This window comes from Prionailurus bengalensis, chromosome C1 (genome assembly GCF_016509475.1).
Source record: "Prionailurus bengalensis isolate Pbe53 chromosome C1, Fcat_Pben_1.1_paternal_pri, whole genome shotgun sequence".
In the NCBI taxonomy this organism is placed as follows: domain Eukaryota; kingdom Metazoa; phylum Chordata; class Mammalia; order Carnivora; family Felidae; genus Prionailurus; species Prionailurus bengalensis.
The window spans coordinates 100,533,881-100,549,699 of NC_057345.1; the positions used below are offsets into that span (position 1 = coordinate 100,533,881).

The 15,819-nt window shown below is 43.5% G+C and overlaps 1 protein-coding gene and 1 pseudogene across 3 annotated transcripts in view; one reads left to right on the top strand and one right to left on the bottom strand.

Moving 5' to 3' along the window:
* Nucleotides 1-15,819, top strand: part of TTF2 (transcription termination factor 2) — a 42,697-nt gene that overhangs the window by 2,352 nt on the left and 24,526 nt on the right. For 2 of the 3 annotated variants that reach the window (XM_043575947.1, XM_043575948.1), the window contains exons 3-7: nucleotides 758-844; nucleotides 12,033-12,099; nucleotides 12,949-13,905; nucleotides 14,472-14,586; nucleotides 14,930-15,112. In XM_043575947.1, coding sequence (XP_043431882.1) covers nucleotides 758-844; nucleotides 12,033-12,099; nucleotides 12,949-13,905; nucleotides 14,472-14,586; nucleotides 14,930-15,112 — 1,409 coding nt within the window. Of the gene's footprint in view, nucleotides 1-757; nucleotides 845-12,032; nucleotides 12,100-12,948; nucleotides 13,906-14,471; nucleotides 14,587-14,929; nucleotides 15,113-15,819 lie in introns of those variants that run through there. The other variant, XM_043575949.1, reaches the window with a different exon arrangement.
* LOC122481005 lies at nucleotides 6,553-7,385 on the bottom strand (annotated as a pseudogene).

The following is a 15,819-nucleotide window of genomic DNA, read 5'->3' on the forward strand; positions in this document are numbered from 1 at the left end:
GTCTACACTCAAAATTATTTATCCTCAAATGTTATATATACATTCTCTCATAAGTTGTAAGAGAAGAGTTAAAAACTTATGCTAGGCATGAAGCAGGTTAGTGGAGCATGTTTCTAGAGCAGGCATGTGAACAACACTGAGGGGCAGCAAAGAGGTTGTAACAGACAAAGGGATGATGGAAGAAGTTCACAGCTAGTCTTTGATATTCACTCGTTTCTGGGGCGGCGTGGGGGGGGGCTCTCACAATGTAGAGGTCGCACAACAGTATAGTTTTAAGCTTTTGAGTCGTCAGGAAAAAGATGTATTTATTGTTGTCCTATCTTTGGGGAAGTGGGGAAAGAAATGAAAGCTGCTGAGTGAGCCTTTCCCCAGAGGATGGCACATAGATGTAAAAATGTATGGCATCTACAAACCCTGTGGAGGTCATAGGTGCACTCCTACATTTAAAACCTGTAGTTAGGGGGCTCCTGGGTGGCTCAATCAGTTAAGCGTCTGACTATGGCTCAGGTCATGATCTTGCAGTTTGTGAGTTCAAGCCCCATGTCAGGCTCTGTGCTGACAGCTCGGAGCCTGGAGCCTGCTTCAGATTCTGTGTCTCCCTCTCTCTCTGCCCCTTCTCCACCCACATGCTCTCTCTCTCAAAAATAAATAAACATTTAAAAAAAGTAATAATGAAACCCATAGTTAGGACTTAATTTTAGAATGTTAATTTCTGATGTCCCCTAAAACAAAATTTCCTTTTTTCCTCCCCCTCTAGCATTCCTGTTTCTCATTGTTTATTGCATGAGGACTGTGTGGTAGCACTTCAGGGTTTGCTCCTGCCTCCGGGCAAGGAAGAATACAGGTAAGTGTCCAAAATGAACATCTAAGTTTTTGTTTCTTCGCCGGATTTACAGCCAGGTGTGTTTTCCTAGGATGGACTATTCTTTAGAAATCATTTTTAACAAACAGAATTTCTCTATGTATTGAATGCCTTCTGAGCTGTCACTGTCACTGCTGAGGACCTGGTCAGTCTGAGAATCTGGTTAGTTTCAGAATCAACTGCTCTGCCTTCCTCCCTTTCTAGCTGTTAAGTAGCCGGTAACATCAGCCTGCCAACAGTCACTAACTTGCAGTAACTTGTCAACTTTTCCGTCCTAGTAATAGAATGAAAGTTATGTTGCAAAATGTGTCAAGTATGTTAAGCACTCAATAAATGTTAGTTTCCCTTTTTTTTTTTTTTTTTTTTTTACGAAAACTCAGATGTAGAGCAGGGAAGTCTATATAGGTGGCAGGTGATATTGGTCATGAGTATTGAAAAAAAAGTAGAAATTCACTAGAGGCAGGAAAGGGGTCATATTTAACAGATCGATAACCCTGCATTAGCATACAGAGTTAGGAAGTAATCAGGAATTGCAAGCATTTGGTTTGGTAATAGTTTAGCATGTGTTCGAGTAGAGATTTCAGAAGGTGAGGCTGGCCAGGAAGGCAGGGGCCAGCTGTGATGGTCTTTATATGATATTCTGTGCAGTTCAGAATTTATGTATTCTAGATCGATCTCCACCCCCCCCGCCACACCCAACATTGGCATTTAAGTTCCATCTTCACAATTTTTACATATCTGAATATTGCCTGTACTGCTGTTTTTTTCTTTTTTTTTTTTTAATGTTTATTTATTTATTTATTTATTTATTTAAATTTATTTATTTTTGAGACAGAGAGAGACAGAGCATGAATGGGAGAGGGTCAGAGAGAGAGGGAGACACAGAATCTGAAACAGGCTCCAGGCTCCGAGCTGTCAGCAGAGAGCCTGACGCGGGGCTTGAACCCACGGACCGCGAGATCCTGACCTGAGCTGAAGTCGGCCGCTTAACCGACTGAGCCACCCAGGCGCCCCTTTAATGTTTATTTTTGAGAGAGAGACCGTGCGAGGGCAGGGGAGGGGCAGAGAGAGGGACAGAGAGGGTTAGAAGCAGGCTCTGTGCTGTCTGCAGAGCCTGCTGTGGGGCTCGAATTCACGAGCTGCGAGACCATGACCTGAGCCACCCAGGTGCCTCTGTTTTTTCTTAATTGAATTATGGATACAGTATACAGTAGTCTGCATAGATTTTAAGTGTTCAGCAGTTCAGCTTGAGAGATTTATATAACCATCCTTATAACCAAGCCTCAGTCAAAATACAGAGTATTTCTGTCACCCCATTAAGTGCCACCACTGGTTTGGTTCATTCTGCAGCGTCTGGCTTCTTTTATGTAACAGTATCTGAAACGGGGTCTGTACATCATTGCTGAGTTGAGTTCCATTTTGTGAATATCACAGTGTCTTGGGTTTGTTTCTTATCCCTATATTTTTCTTTGGTGACGTGTCTGTTTAAATCTTTTGCTCACTTTTTTAATTGAAAAGTTTATTGAGGTGGTTGTAGATTCTCATGTGCTTATAACAAATAGAACCTAAGGGATCTCTGTAGACCTTACCTAATGGCAACATTTTGCACAGTGTATATAAACAGTATGTAATGTGACAACTAGGATATTGACTCAGTCCGCTGTTCTTATTTGGGAAGATAGTTTCCCTTGTACTGATGTGTGTGTGTTTAGATTTCGTTCTATATAGTTTAGCACGAGTGGTTATGAGTATGCACTACCACAGCCAGGACACGGAACAGCTCTGTCACCACTCCATTCCTCCCACTGCCCCTTTATACCCCCGCCCTGCTTCCCACTCCCTCCGCCTCACCTCTGGCAACCAGGAATCTGATCTCCATTTCTAAAATTTGTCATTTCAGGAACGTTAACAGAAATGAAACAGTGAAGTGTAACTGTGGGGGATTTTTGCCTATTTTAAAAACTGTGCCCTTTGTCTTTTTATCACTGAATTGGAAGAGGTCTTTGTATATTCCCTATATAAGTTCTATGGTAAATACATATATAATGAGTATTTTCTCTGAGTCACTGGTTTTCATTTTTCTAACTCTCTGGAAAAGCAGAAGTTTTAAATTTTTATAAAGTCTGGTATTTATGTATGTATGTATGTATTTATTTATTTTTAATGTTTATGTTTGAGAGAGAAAAAGAAAGAAACCAAGCATGAATGGGGGAGTAGCAGAGAGAGAGGGAGACACAGAATCCAAAGCTGGCTCCGGGCTCTGATCTGTCAGCAGAGAACCCGGTGCAGGGCTCGAACTCATAAACCTTGGGATCATGACCTGAGCTGAAGTCGGATGCTCAACCGACTGAGCCACCCAGGCGCCCCATAAAAGGTCCAGTTTATTATATTTTTATCCTTTGTGCTTTTTGTTTCTCTCTTAGAAATCCTTGCACAAATTTCTCCAGTGGTTTCTTCTAGAGGTTTTATAGTTTTTGTTTTTGTTTTCTTTTTTTTTTTTCTTAATGGCTTTTCTGTTTAGTCTGTGATCTACTTCAAATTAATTTTGGGTATCTTATGAGATAAGAGTATTTCATTTACTTTTCCTTATATTACTGAATGAGTATTATTTGGTTGGTTCAGCAACATTTGGAAGACTTTGCCGCCCCTGTGGAAATGCTTGGCACTTGTAAAAAAAAAAAAAAAAAAAAAAATCAGTGACTACCATGTTCTGAGTCTATTTTTGAACTTGCCCGTCTGTTGGCCCTTTTCCCCACCCCCACACATTCAGATGAGATCATGTGAGTGTTCCAGCATTCATCTTTTTCAAGATTGGCAATTCTAGGTCCTTTGCATATAAAAAGTTGTATCAACTTCTAAATTTCCTTAGAAAACTTTGTTGGTATTACACTGAATCTGTATAGATCATTCTGGAGAGAACTGCATTAATATTGATTTTCTGATCTATGAGCATGGTGTATTTATGCTTTAAAATTTTTTTTTCAGCATTGTTGAATAGTTTTTATTACAGAGTACTATACCCTTTTTGTTAAATTTAGTCCTCAGAGAGTGTTATGCTTTTGATGCTATTATAAATGGAATTTAAAATTTTTTCACTTTTGGACTGTTTTTTTGGTAGTACAGTGGGGCTGGTAAGCCTCTAGGGCGTGAAGTCAGGATGTCCTGACATCTAAAACCATTTACATACTGCTGAGGGCCCCCTACCTTATGGGAATACTGTTTAGGTTGTAGGAAGCCACTGAAGAATTTTGGGTCCAATTTGCATTAATTAAGGAGGAACTCCGAAGAGGGTTGGTTAAAAGGAAAGTGGTGGAGGCAAGGGGACTGCTGAAATAGAACTGCTATTGAATGTCTACTAAATGGCATAGTCTTTATCTCTTCCTACCATAGAATCTTCTGTGGTAGGTGGATGAGGCCGCCAACATTTAGGGAGGTTAGAAAAGGAATCTGATGTCCCATGGTTGTGAAGTGGCATTGCTGGGATTCAGACCTAGGTCTGGCTGATTTCTAGCTGCATCGACTTTAGTCTCTAAGTGAAAGGTGTGCTTGGATTGAGGCATTGGCGGTGGAGTTAGGTGCGCCCAGATTGCAGAAAACTTGCCGAAAGGAAATCAGTAAGACAGTGTTTTGGTAGGCATTTAAGCATGTGCTTTTCTTCCCCATTTCCTCATCAGGAACAGTGATCATGGCCGTCCCGACTCCCCTGGCTTGTGAGGATTCAGTGAGGTCCTATGTGTGATGTACATAGTCTGGCATTTGGCTCACTATCAGTGCTCAGTAAATGGTTGTTAGGTTGGGATGTGTGGCTAACCCAGACAGCTTTGGACTAATTGTGTCTTACGTATATGTGAGACCAGCTAGCTGCAAAGAAAGGTCTAGACCAAAGATGGAGTTTTGAGAGCTTACCATTCACATTCTTCATACTAGGTGGATGAGGCTGAGAGTTGATCATTACTTTAAAATAGAAAAGTAAGGTATGCTAATGTTTTTCTTTTAGGCCAAGTCTAGAACACTATTACTGAGTTACTCACTGGAGGTTTTATAAGATTGTTTTAGGACAATAAAATACAGTTATACAGCACACAGTAAATTGAAAAACAAAAAACAAGCAGGGGCGCCTGGTTGTCTCAGTCAGCTGAGCATCCGACTCTTGTTTTTGCTCAGGTCATGGTCTTGCAGTTTGTGGGTTCGAGCCCTGTGTTGGGCTCCATGCTGATGGTGTGGGACTTGCTTGGGATTCTCTCTCTGTCTCTCTCTTTCTCTCTCTGCCCCTCCCACACATTCTCTCTCAAAATAAATAAATAGACTTAAAAAACAAAAACCAAGCACCCCTGTAGGTAGTACAGGCTGGAAATTTTAAAAGAAGTACGTAAGCCGGTGGCTGATGACTTCCTTAGCAGACAGTAAGGGCATTTAGCCAGAACTCCTGTACTCTGGAAAATGACCTCAGGGAATGTAACCTTTTCTTCTGAAACCCAGTTTTCAGAAGAAAAGTTTCTTTTCCAGAACTTAAAGTACTTTACATTTTGACTTAATGGCGGTATGTTTAAAGCTTAACCCAGCTAGGAGACAGGAGCAGCAGAGTAATGGGGGGGGGGGGGGTGGTGTAAGCCCAGGTGAGGGTAAGATCTTAGCCCATTTTTGATACCTTGGCCGGTAGGTGCATTTATGTGCAGTTCTCCTACTTAAACACCAGATGGTGCCACTCAACCGGCATTTGACTGGCCCTTCAGCCTTGGCCCTCTGTTTATGGGCAATAAAGAAACAGTCACTCAGTAGAACCTGAAGGAAGAACTCTTGCCTTGCCTTGAATGACGTGGCATACCTTGATTTACAAACGTTGGACAACATCATTGAGCTTCCTGAGTTCTTGTTTCCTCCCCTCCTTCCCCTGCCGCCCACCCCTGCTCCCACCAACCTCTCTTCTAGCTTCTCAAGGATATAGGATCAAAATAGCTAGAAGTATTCTTTTATCACCATCTAGGTAAAACAAATTTTAGTTCTTTAAATAACTGGTTATTGTGGGATGTTCAGAAAATTTTATTTTTTAATAACAATTGAATCTGCGTGTCTAGAAAATTCTTTGTGTAGGGGCGCCTGGGTGGCTCCGTCAGTTGAACGTCCGACCCCGCCTCGGGTCGTGATCTCACGGTTTGTGAGTTCGAGCCCCGCGTGAGCCCCGCGTCGGGCTCTGTGCTGACAGCTTGGGGCCTGGAGCCTGCTTCAGATTCTGTGTCTCCCTCTCTCTCCGCTCCTCCCCCGCTCACGCTCTGTCTCTCTCTCTCAAAAATAAATAAAGATTAAAAATAAAATTTTTTTTACTTAAAAAAAAAATTCTTTGTGTTGCCGGTTATTGGGTAAAATGGGCAAACAGCTGGTATAGCCCAGTGATGATTATCTGGGTGGGTGATAGGGAGGAATTTGAATGGGAGCTGGGCCCGTGAAGAAGGACCTCTGGTCCCACCACCCCGTGAGCAGTCCCACTCAGTGAAGCTAGTACGGCTTGTGCGTCGCATCCATTGTACAGTGTCAGGCCCTGTGCTGTGCACTTGAAGGAACCCTCGCGTGTGAAGAATACTAGTCTTTGTGATATGTGTCACAATCACTTTTTTCCATTTTGCCTTTGTCTTATAATTTCGCTAATGGTATTTTTACCATATGGAAGCTTAAAATTCCCCCCCCCGCCCTGCCCCAAAAGGCCTTATTACATACACAGGGGAGAGGTTCACTCCTTCTTGACTGCCGCTTTCCTCCTGGCTGCCAGGACGTTGCTCAGCTCCTCTCTCTTCCTCTTGGCATGGATGTGTGTCTCCACTGTTTTCTGGAAGAACTTGAGGGCACTCTTGTCCTTGGGAGACCTTGAGTGGCTCTGTGACGTGCCCTTGTGTGGGGTGAAGCCCACACCTCTTGGATCATGTCCCATAGGGACATGTGTTCTCAGGGAGGCGCCCTCACGTTCCATATGAGCACGTGCTCGGGGAGGCGCCCGCGGCGGTGGCTGTGCCTCAGCTTGCTTAGTTCTCAGTCAAGTCACCTTGTGGCCCTTGTCAAGGCCCATGGCCATAGGGCGGCACAGAGCCCTGCTGCTGCTCCTCACTGGCTCCCGCAGCCGGAGGTTTAAAACTTTCTTCTGGCCAGGTCTGTGGATGGGACACCTAGCTGGCTCAGTCGGTAGAGTGTGCGACTCTTAGTTTCAGGGTGGTGAGTTCGAGCCCCACGTTGGGTGTAGAGATAACTTAAAAAACTAAAATCTTAAAAAAGCAAAGCAAAAACCTTTTATGGGGTCAGAATTACCAACTCCAGGATTTTAGGTCACACTGAGAAAAGCCTTCTTCGCTTGAGGATTAAAAAAAAAAAAAAAATTCCTCTCTCTTTTTTCCCCCAGAACCTTTCCAGTTTCATTTTTTTACACTTATGTTTTTGTTCCATCTTGAATTTTCGTGTAAAGGAATGAGGTAGAAATCCTGCTTCGTGTTTTTCCAGTGCTGGAGCATACAAAAAAGTGAACCTGTCTTCCTAATGGCCTCTGACACCATTGGGGTAAGAGTCAGACACACGAAGGTTGGCGCCCAGCACGATCTGTGTGTGTGAGCACGAAATTGGATGTGTTCAGGTGCAGGTGCTTCTGTGACAGTAAGATCTACAGCAGGGGCTCAAGGCTGGTGCAAGTTACTGAGGAAGTGTGGGAACTGAGACATGAGCTTGGCCTTGAATGACCTTTAAAATTTGGATAGAGTAAAGGACAGTGTTTGGGGCTAGAAACAGAAGTGTGGCTACAGCAAGATGGTCAGCGAGAGTGAACTAATGACTGCTACTGCTTAACAAGTCCTTAATACGGGTTAGACTTTGATCTGAACCTTATCTTTACATGCATTAATGCGAGTGGTTTTCACAGTGATCATTTGAGGTAGGTACTGTTTTGGTTTTGGCCATTTTACAGAAAAGGAAACTGGCAGAGCGGCCAGTCAAATGAAGTATCTGAGGTTTCAGAGTTAATTATGTAGTAGGGCTGGGATTTGAACCAAGGGAGGATGACTCTGGAGACTTGAGAGAATCCCAGCCTAGCTGAAGTGAACGTGCCTGACAGTGCAAGCCAGGGTTGGATAATGAACCAGGGGGGATTTGCCTTCTGGTGAAGAAGACGGCATTGAAGAGGTCTGGCCTCCTCTGGCTGTGTTCATCAGTATCGCTTATTACTTATATCTCGGAAAATGACATACTGCAGAAATTACACTCTTCATAGTGGAGTCGATATTTGCTTTCTCGGGGCACCTGGGTGGCCCGGTCAGTTGAGCATCCGACTTCGGCTCGGGTTGTGATCTCGGGGTTTGTGGGTTCAAGCCCCACGTCAGGCTCTCTGCTGTCAGTACAGAGCCCGCTTCGGATCCTCTGTCCTCCTCTCTCTTCTGCCCCTCCCCTGCTTGCGCGCATGCGCGCTCTCTCGCACGCTCTTTCTCTCTCTCTCTCTCTCTCAAAAATAAATCAACGTTTATAAAAAAATTTTGCTTTCTCTGTGAGAATGTATTTCCATTGCTTTCCTTGTTTGCAATTTAATAAACATAACAAAATTTTTATCCTAAAAACAGAGAAACCCATTCAGATAGGTTTTAATAAAAATGCAAGTAAAAACATTTTTTTTAGCACCATGCCTAGAACTAAGTAAATGCTTAGTAGATGCATGGTAAGTGTGTTGTTTTTTTTCCCCTTTTTGGACTCCCAAGTCCTACCCTTCTGAAAGTCTGCAGTGGCTTGGGCTTTAAAATAGATATGATTTATGAAATGTTCTTGTCAGTAAAGATTTCAAGTACTTGATGCACTTGAAACCACAGCAGCAATTTATTCTTTTTTTTTTTTTCAACGTTTATTTAGGGACAGAGAGAGACAGAGCATGAACGGGGGAGGGGCAGAGAGAGAGGGAGACACAGAATCGGAAACAGGCTCCAGGCTCTGAGCCATCAGCCCAGAGCCTGACGCGGGGCTCGAACTCACGGACCGCGAGATCGTGACCTGGCTGAAGTCGGACGCTCAACCGACCGCGCCACCCAGGCGCCCCTAGCAGCAATTTATTCTTGATTCACGTTGATAAGTAATGGTCCTGCCTAATAGTAGCCAACACTTTGAATTTTTGTGCATTCAGAACATTTCATAAATTTTATTACATAGTTCAATTATGTATTTTTACATAGTTGTATTTTACATAGTTGTATTTTACATAGTATTATACATAGTTCAATTATGTAATTATCCTGTTTCAGTGAGAAAAACTAAAAAGACCACTATGGGTTTTTTGTTATTTTTTTTTAATTGTGAACTTGAATGGGAAAATTGTGAGTTTTTATGGGAGGGGCTGACCTATTTTCTTTAAAAAAATTATTTTTAATGTTTATTTATTTTTGAGAGAGAGAGAGCACAAGCGGGGGATGGACAGAGAAAGAGGGAGACACAGAATCCGAAGCAGGCTCCAGGCTCTGAGCTGTCAGCACAAAGCCCAATGTGGGGCTCGAACTCATGAACTGCGAGATCTGAGCTGAAGTCAGACGCTTAACCGACTGAGCCACCCAGGCACCTCTGGACCTGTTTTCTTTCTAGCTTGACTTTTATGTAATATCTGTCCATTTGGGGCCTATCTTTGCTTATACGTCCAGGTGAGGTATTGACGTCAGGGGATTGAGACCCGCTCAGGATTCATCTTGAATTAGGACTCAAACTGTCACGATTCCTGTTGTATGTCACAAGACTATTTTAAGAAGTTAGAAGAAGAGCAAGAAATTAGACCGAAAGAAAGGAGAAAAAAAGGGATTAATGTAGGTAAAAATTGTATTTAATGAGTTAGAAAACAGCAAAAAGAGCTAATAAATAAAATCTACAAGCCAATTGATAAAGAAAAACAGAGAAGGCCCTAATACACAATGTGAGAAATAGTTACCCTACAGATATATTAAGACGCATGTGAAATGACACATGTAAAAAGTTATTTGTTGTGATATTGTTTTTAGTAGGAAAGAATTGGAAACAACCAAACTATCAAGAGGGTTCTAGTTAAATGAATAATGGAACTCTAAATTGTGGGAGATTGTGCAGCTGTGTAAAAACTGTGCAGTTGTAAAAAAGAAAAATTATGTATAAAAATTGTATATTGCTTACATATATTATATAATATATATTATACATGTATTACATAATAACACCTTATGTATATATTCTGGAGAATCTTGACGATATTGTTAAAAACAAGGTATTTAGAGGGGCGCCTGGGTGGCGCAGTCGGTTAAGCGTCCGTCTTCAGCCAGGTCACGATCTCGCGGTCCGTGAGTTCGAGCCCCGCGTCGGGCTCTGGGCCGATGGCTCAGAGCCTGGAGCCTGTTTCTGATTCTGTGTTTCCCTCTCTCTCTGCCCCTCCCCCGTTCATGCTCTGTCTCTCTCTGTCCCAAAAAAATAAAATAAACGTTGAAAAAAAAATTTTTTTTAAACAAGGTATTTAGAGTATGTATACTATGCTATCCATTTGTGTGGAAAAGGAAATTAAGATTTATATATTTATGTTGATCTGAATATACATTTACAAATCTCTGGAGAGGCAAACAGAAAACTAATAGGAACAGATACTTGGGAGGAACGTGAACTGGGCAGATGGGGTACCATGAGAGGCTCCTTTACATGGCCATTTTATTGAGTGAGTTTATTACCTAGTTGAACAATTAGGTAAAATTCTATTTGAAAGAGCTTATTTAACAGATTAAATGTTTTTGAGGAATCATTTTGGGGAAGGAAAAAATGAGTTGGTTCTATTTAATTCAGCAATACTTAACAATTCTGTACAAAAGGCAAGGCATAGTTGGGAATAAAGAGATCATATAGGATTATAGCCTTCCAGTCACTGAAGGTACAGTCATGCAGACAGGCAGACACAAGTGTAATACAACTAAATACAGCAGAAATCCAGAAGCAGCACAGGTGGATGAGCAGGGAAGGGAATGTGGGAAGACCTTGCGAAGGAGGCATGGCTTGAAGCCTACATGGAGGGACATACAGGACTTTGACAGCTGGTGATGGGGGAAGCAGTGGGCAGATAGGGATAAAGAGGACATCTTTTGGATAGAGGGAGATGTGCACGCAAAATCTGGGGGCTGGAGAGCGTATGCGTGGTTTGCTTGCTAACGGAGTAGCGTGGCCATTTCTGTGCAGTGGGTGTGAAGGCTGGGTTTACTTGTACAGGGACAGTCTTGTATTTGGATATATGTCTGAATATGATCTTTTTTTTTTCATGGGTGATTGCAAACATACACAAAAGTAGGCAAGATAGAATAATGCAGCATGTGAACTTCAGCAGTTACCAACTCTACCCACTCTACCCTCCAGCTCTCACCATATTTTGGAACAGATCCCAGATAACATTTCTTCTGCACGTGTTTCAGTATCTAGCTCTAAAAGATAGGGACTTTCTCTCTTTCTTTTTAACCAGTTGGAGTGCAGATTTCCTGTCGCTTCATAGGTGACAAGTAGTTAATTTTAATAGTTTTTGTTTGTTTAAATCAATGAATAAGGTTCACAGGTTGCAATTGATTTATGTGTCTTTTAAGTCTCTTAAGTTTTCTCTCCATTTTGTCCCTCCCTTGTCATTTATTTGTTGAAAGAATACAATTGTTTGTCACAGAGCATTTCCTCCTGTCAAGGTTTTCCAGATCACATCCCTGTGGCCTCGATCCGTGCATTCGTCTGTTGTCTGTGTTTCCAGTAAATTGATAATTGAATCTAGGGGCTTGGCCAGATCCAGGGTAGTTCGTGTTTGTGTTGGTTGGCTAGATTTTGTTTTACTTTATAAGCGGTATTATCGTTTCCTGTCGGGGATTTGATTGTCTCTCTTTTTCTGATTTTAACAGTCACCACTGATCATGTTTCCATTTTAGTCATCCTTTACAGAGTAAAAAGAACAAACCAGTACATGTCTTGGTTTCCATGACATCTCTAGTCTTTCACTTCGTATCCCTTATGAAGAAAGATCCTGTGCAGTAGAGAATTTTTAAATATAAATCTAAGAGTCACTGGCTTCAAGTGACCTTTCAAAACTGGTGTCAAGAAGTTGCAAGATGTTTTCTTGGATGAAAACTAAATGTATCTCGTTTTAATGGATTTTCACAGCCTTGATTATTTGTGTTTTGTACTTCACTAGATTGTTCTTCCAGTGCGTTAGAAGTAAGGCAGCAGGGAAGCAGTGGTGCGGAAGTATCCCATGGCAGGTAGGAATTATTCCTGTCTTCAGACCTGCTTCGTTAAGACTGTTTAATCTGCAGTGTTGCCTGAAAAGACTTTGAAGTCCGGTATAAACTGGTTTGTCTCCATCATACTGTCCCTGAAAGATCTTTTCTTTAAGCAGCGTGGGCCATGTCAGGTCTTTTAATTCAAAGGACTATTTGGTTATAGTGAAGATTTAATGATTTGCCTCCTATTTCACTTAAATATTTTCCGAGGTTTTAATTGTAGTCACTGTTTTCTCTAGGGAAAATTTTGGATTCACCTAACTTCAGCATCTTTTTATGGACTGCTGACTCCTTGATGTTGGTATAAATGGGGTGTGATTCATAAGCTCCTGGCACATGAGAGACTCACAGATGCCTGGTGCCTGAGGGGTTAGGCCAGGGAGGCAGCCACACTTTCATTGGTGGAGGTGTAGCTTGAACTTGTAACCCTAGACTCGCACAATGAAACCTTCCTAAAGCCAGACTCAAAGCAAGCTGAGGGTATTGTGTAGGTTTGGGGATAGGTTCATCCAAGAGAATAGTTTTTCATGAGAGGTATACAGTGTGGCTATTACAATTGCAGAAGCACTTGATTTGGTCACGGCTTGTCCTTGAAGCCTGGGAAAGCAGTGGTCATGATCACAGAAGGAACCGAGTGTTGGAAGTTCTGTTCAGAAACTAATACTCTCTGAGTTAGGCACATGGTCTTTCCTAGAGGCAGAAATGGTCCCAGGAATGTTCAGAAATACTGGACTACTGTTTCCATTTCCTCCGGGGTGGTGGGGGGGAAGGCATTCTAGATAGAAAGCTTGTATTGATGTTTTATATGAAGATTATTTTGTCTTTTAGGAGCCCGGTTCCAAAGAACATCCTGTAACCCACAAGTGTGAGAGCACCTCTGAGCCACTTCATTATCCTTCCAACCAGCAGAGAAACCCGTTCAAGGTACTTGACAAGAATCAAGAACCGTCTCTCTGGAAACAGTTCACCAAAGGTGAAGGTGAGAAAAAGATGGCTGACAGGAATCAAAAGGAAAAAGGAGATGTGTTCTTGGATCCAAAGAAGGAATGGAAGGCTGAATCCAACTGCTGGATGAAGAAAGATCTCTCCTCTGGCCTGGAGGTAAAGAAAAAACAAGCTGCAGGTCAAGAGAAGCATGGAGTGGAGAAAGAGTTTCAATGTGAAGCAAAGGAGAGCAAAGGGACGCACAGAAGAGACCTTTCTGGGGTTGAATCCAAACAGGGCCACGGCAATGAACTGAGAAAACCGTCCGGATCTCTTCAGGAGAAATCAAATGTTGAGAGTCATCATGTCCAAAAAACATCAGAGCCTCTGAGGGAAAAGGAACCCAAGCCTTTGCCTGGAATTACTCATGGTCAGAACCCAACAATCAAGCCCCAGACAGGGGGCCGCCTCAACAAAGAGCACTCCAAGAGCCGGGAGGCCAGAGAAGCAAAGGCAGGGGGTGACCCAAGCACGCAGTCCGATCACTCGGAGCCTCGGGATGTGCCTGCCCCACAAGGACCGTCCGCACAGTGCGCACCAGCCGCTGCGTGGCGCCCCCTGGGAGAGGGCCCAGAAGCGGGCTCCAGCCACGGTGACCGTGGGCAAGGTACTGCTGTTTCCCCGAAGCCTCCCTTGCTCTTTGACTTGACTCTGGACTCACAGAATGAGAACTGTCTTTCATTCCCTGGTCAGAGCATGCAAAGAAACACATCTGCCGCCTCAGGAGTTTCCAAGAAGGTAGAACCTTCAGACCCGGCAGCCCAACGTGTGTACCTCACGACACAACTGAAACAAAAGAAGGTAACTGCTGACCTGCCGTGTGCTTTATTTTTGTTTTTGTTTAAAAAAATTTTTTTTAAGTTTATTATTTTGAGAGAGAGAGAGAGTGTGAGCATATGCGTACCTGCTTAGCGGGGAGGGGCAGAGAGAAGGAGAGACAGACTCCCAAGCAGGCTCCATGCCATCAGCACAGAACCTGATGTGGGGCTCAAACTCACAAACTGAGATCATGACCTTAGCTGAGATTTAGGAGACGCTTAACCGACTGCACCACCCAGATGCCACCCATGTGCTTTGTTTCTAAGGTCAGAGCATTGCTTTCTGTGGGCCGCAAACCAGTCGGATAGGTTAATAGGACAAAGGTTTTGCAGGTGGTTAGTTTGTCTTTGCCTAGGCTTATATTTTCAGGGTCAGTAGATCAGCTGGGTTTAAAAAAAACAAAAGCCCCAAAAAAACAAAAAAAACATGGTTTTCACACATACACTTAATGGACCATAATTTCAGTTTTCACATTTTAGGGTACTTTAATTTGAAACTGTTTTTCTAACAACTGGAGAAGAGAGGATCTTATAGGAGGTGTTTTTCAGAGCACACTGAAATCCGTGAACCTCCAGGCTCTTCCAGACAAGGGTCAGAAGTTGCTTAAGCAGATCCGGGAGTTGGAGGAAGCCCTGGGAGCTCTTGCCCTCTCCCCAGAGCCAGGTGAGATGGGCTGTGCCCCAGAACTCAGGGTTTGCGTGAACTTTACAAGAGACATTCGAGAAGCCCTTTTGATAAAGAAGACACTGATTGATTCACCCCTCCTTTTGATGATCTACTTCTGAGCTTTTCAGAATTACACTTGTGATTTAGAAAAACTTCCTGCATTGCCTGTGGACTCCGCTCGTTCCCATTGGTTAAGAGACTTTCAATGCTGTGCCCTTGAGGTCTTCCCGGCTCATGGGAACAGAAGTGGTCCCACCCTCTCCTGGCCTCCTCCCACACAGATAATTCCTTTGCTTTCCTCAACTGTAGCCTATTCTTTCCTTGTTTTGTTTTTGAACAGACACTAATGAGAAGAGTGACACTCAAGTACCACAGCAGAGAAACCTCACCAAAACTGCCACTGACCTTCCTCGCTTGGTGCCTCCCCTACCCCTGCAGGATCAGGGACTGCAGCCTCTGGGTTCTCAAGGACTGAAGGCCGTCTGCCCGCTAGCTGCTGGGGGATCCAGCGGGTGCTATGGAGGTAAGATCCAAGGGCCTGGCCCTGCTGTGAATTGCTACACCTCCAAGTTCAATGCTGCCTAGCAGGTGTCTCTGTGCCCATGTGAAGAGAGAAGCCATTCTGGAATTGTGAATTGCCCCTATAATAAAGACTGTGGTGTTCACCGGGTTTCCACAGTGTTTAGGTTTCTGTGCCTGCCTTGTTCACGGGCCTTGATCAGTCAACGCAGTGGCCGGCACATGGGAATCATCTGGTAAACGTAAGTGAAAACTCAAACCCACGCCACTACGAGGTAGGCAGACCAGCGGGCACATTTGCACTCCTGTGTGCGTGTTAAGGTAGGGGAGAGGAGCGACGTGAGTCAAGCTGATGACCAAAGAGCCACCGAGAGCAGTGCCACCCTATTTAAATTAGTGCTTCTGTCCTAAACTTTCCAGAAAACAGTGATTCAGAAGTAACTGCAAATAACGATGCCATTAGAGCCTCAGATACGTCCTAAGATGGGTTGGTTTGCGGATCAGGAGTTGGGACCTGATGAGCTCACTGGTTAGGTGGGCTGGCAGCGACTGGAAAAGCCAAGGCCAGTTTTCTCCCAGCTGAGGACCTCTAGAGAGACAGAAAGAGAAAAGGAGAGAAGCAAGGAAGCAGAAAGAGGAAGGAAGGGGAGAAAGTCGAGGAGCAGTAGTTAACAGAGGGTAAGAAATAGGCTCGGTGCCAGACGAGCTGAG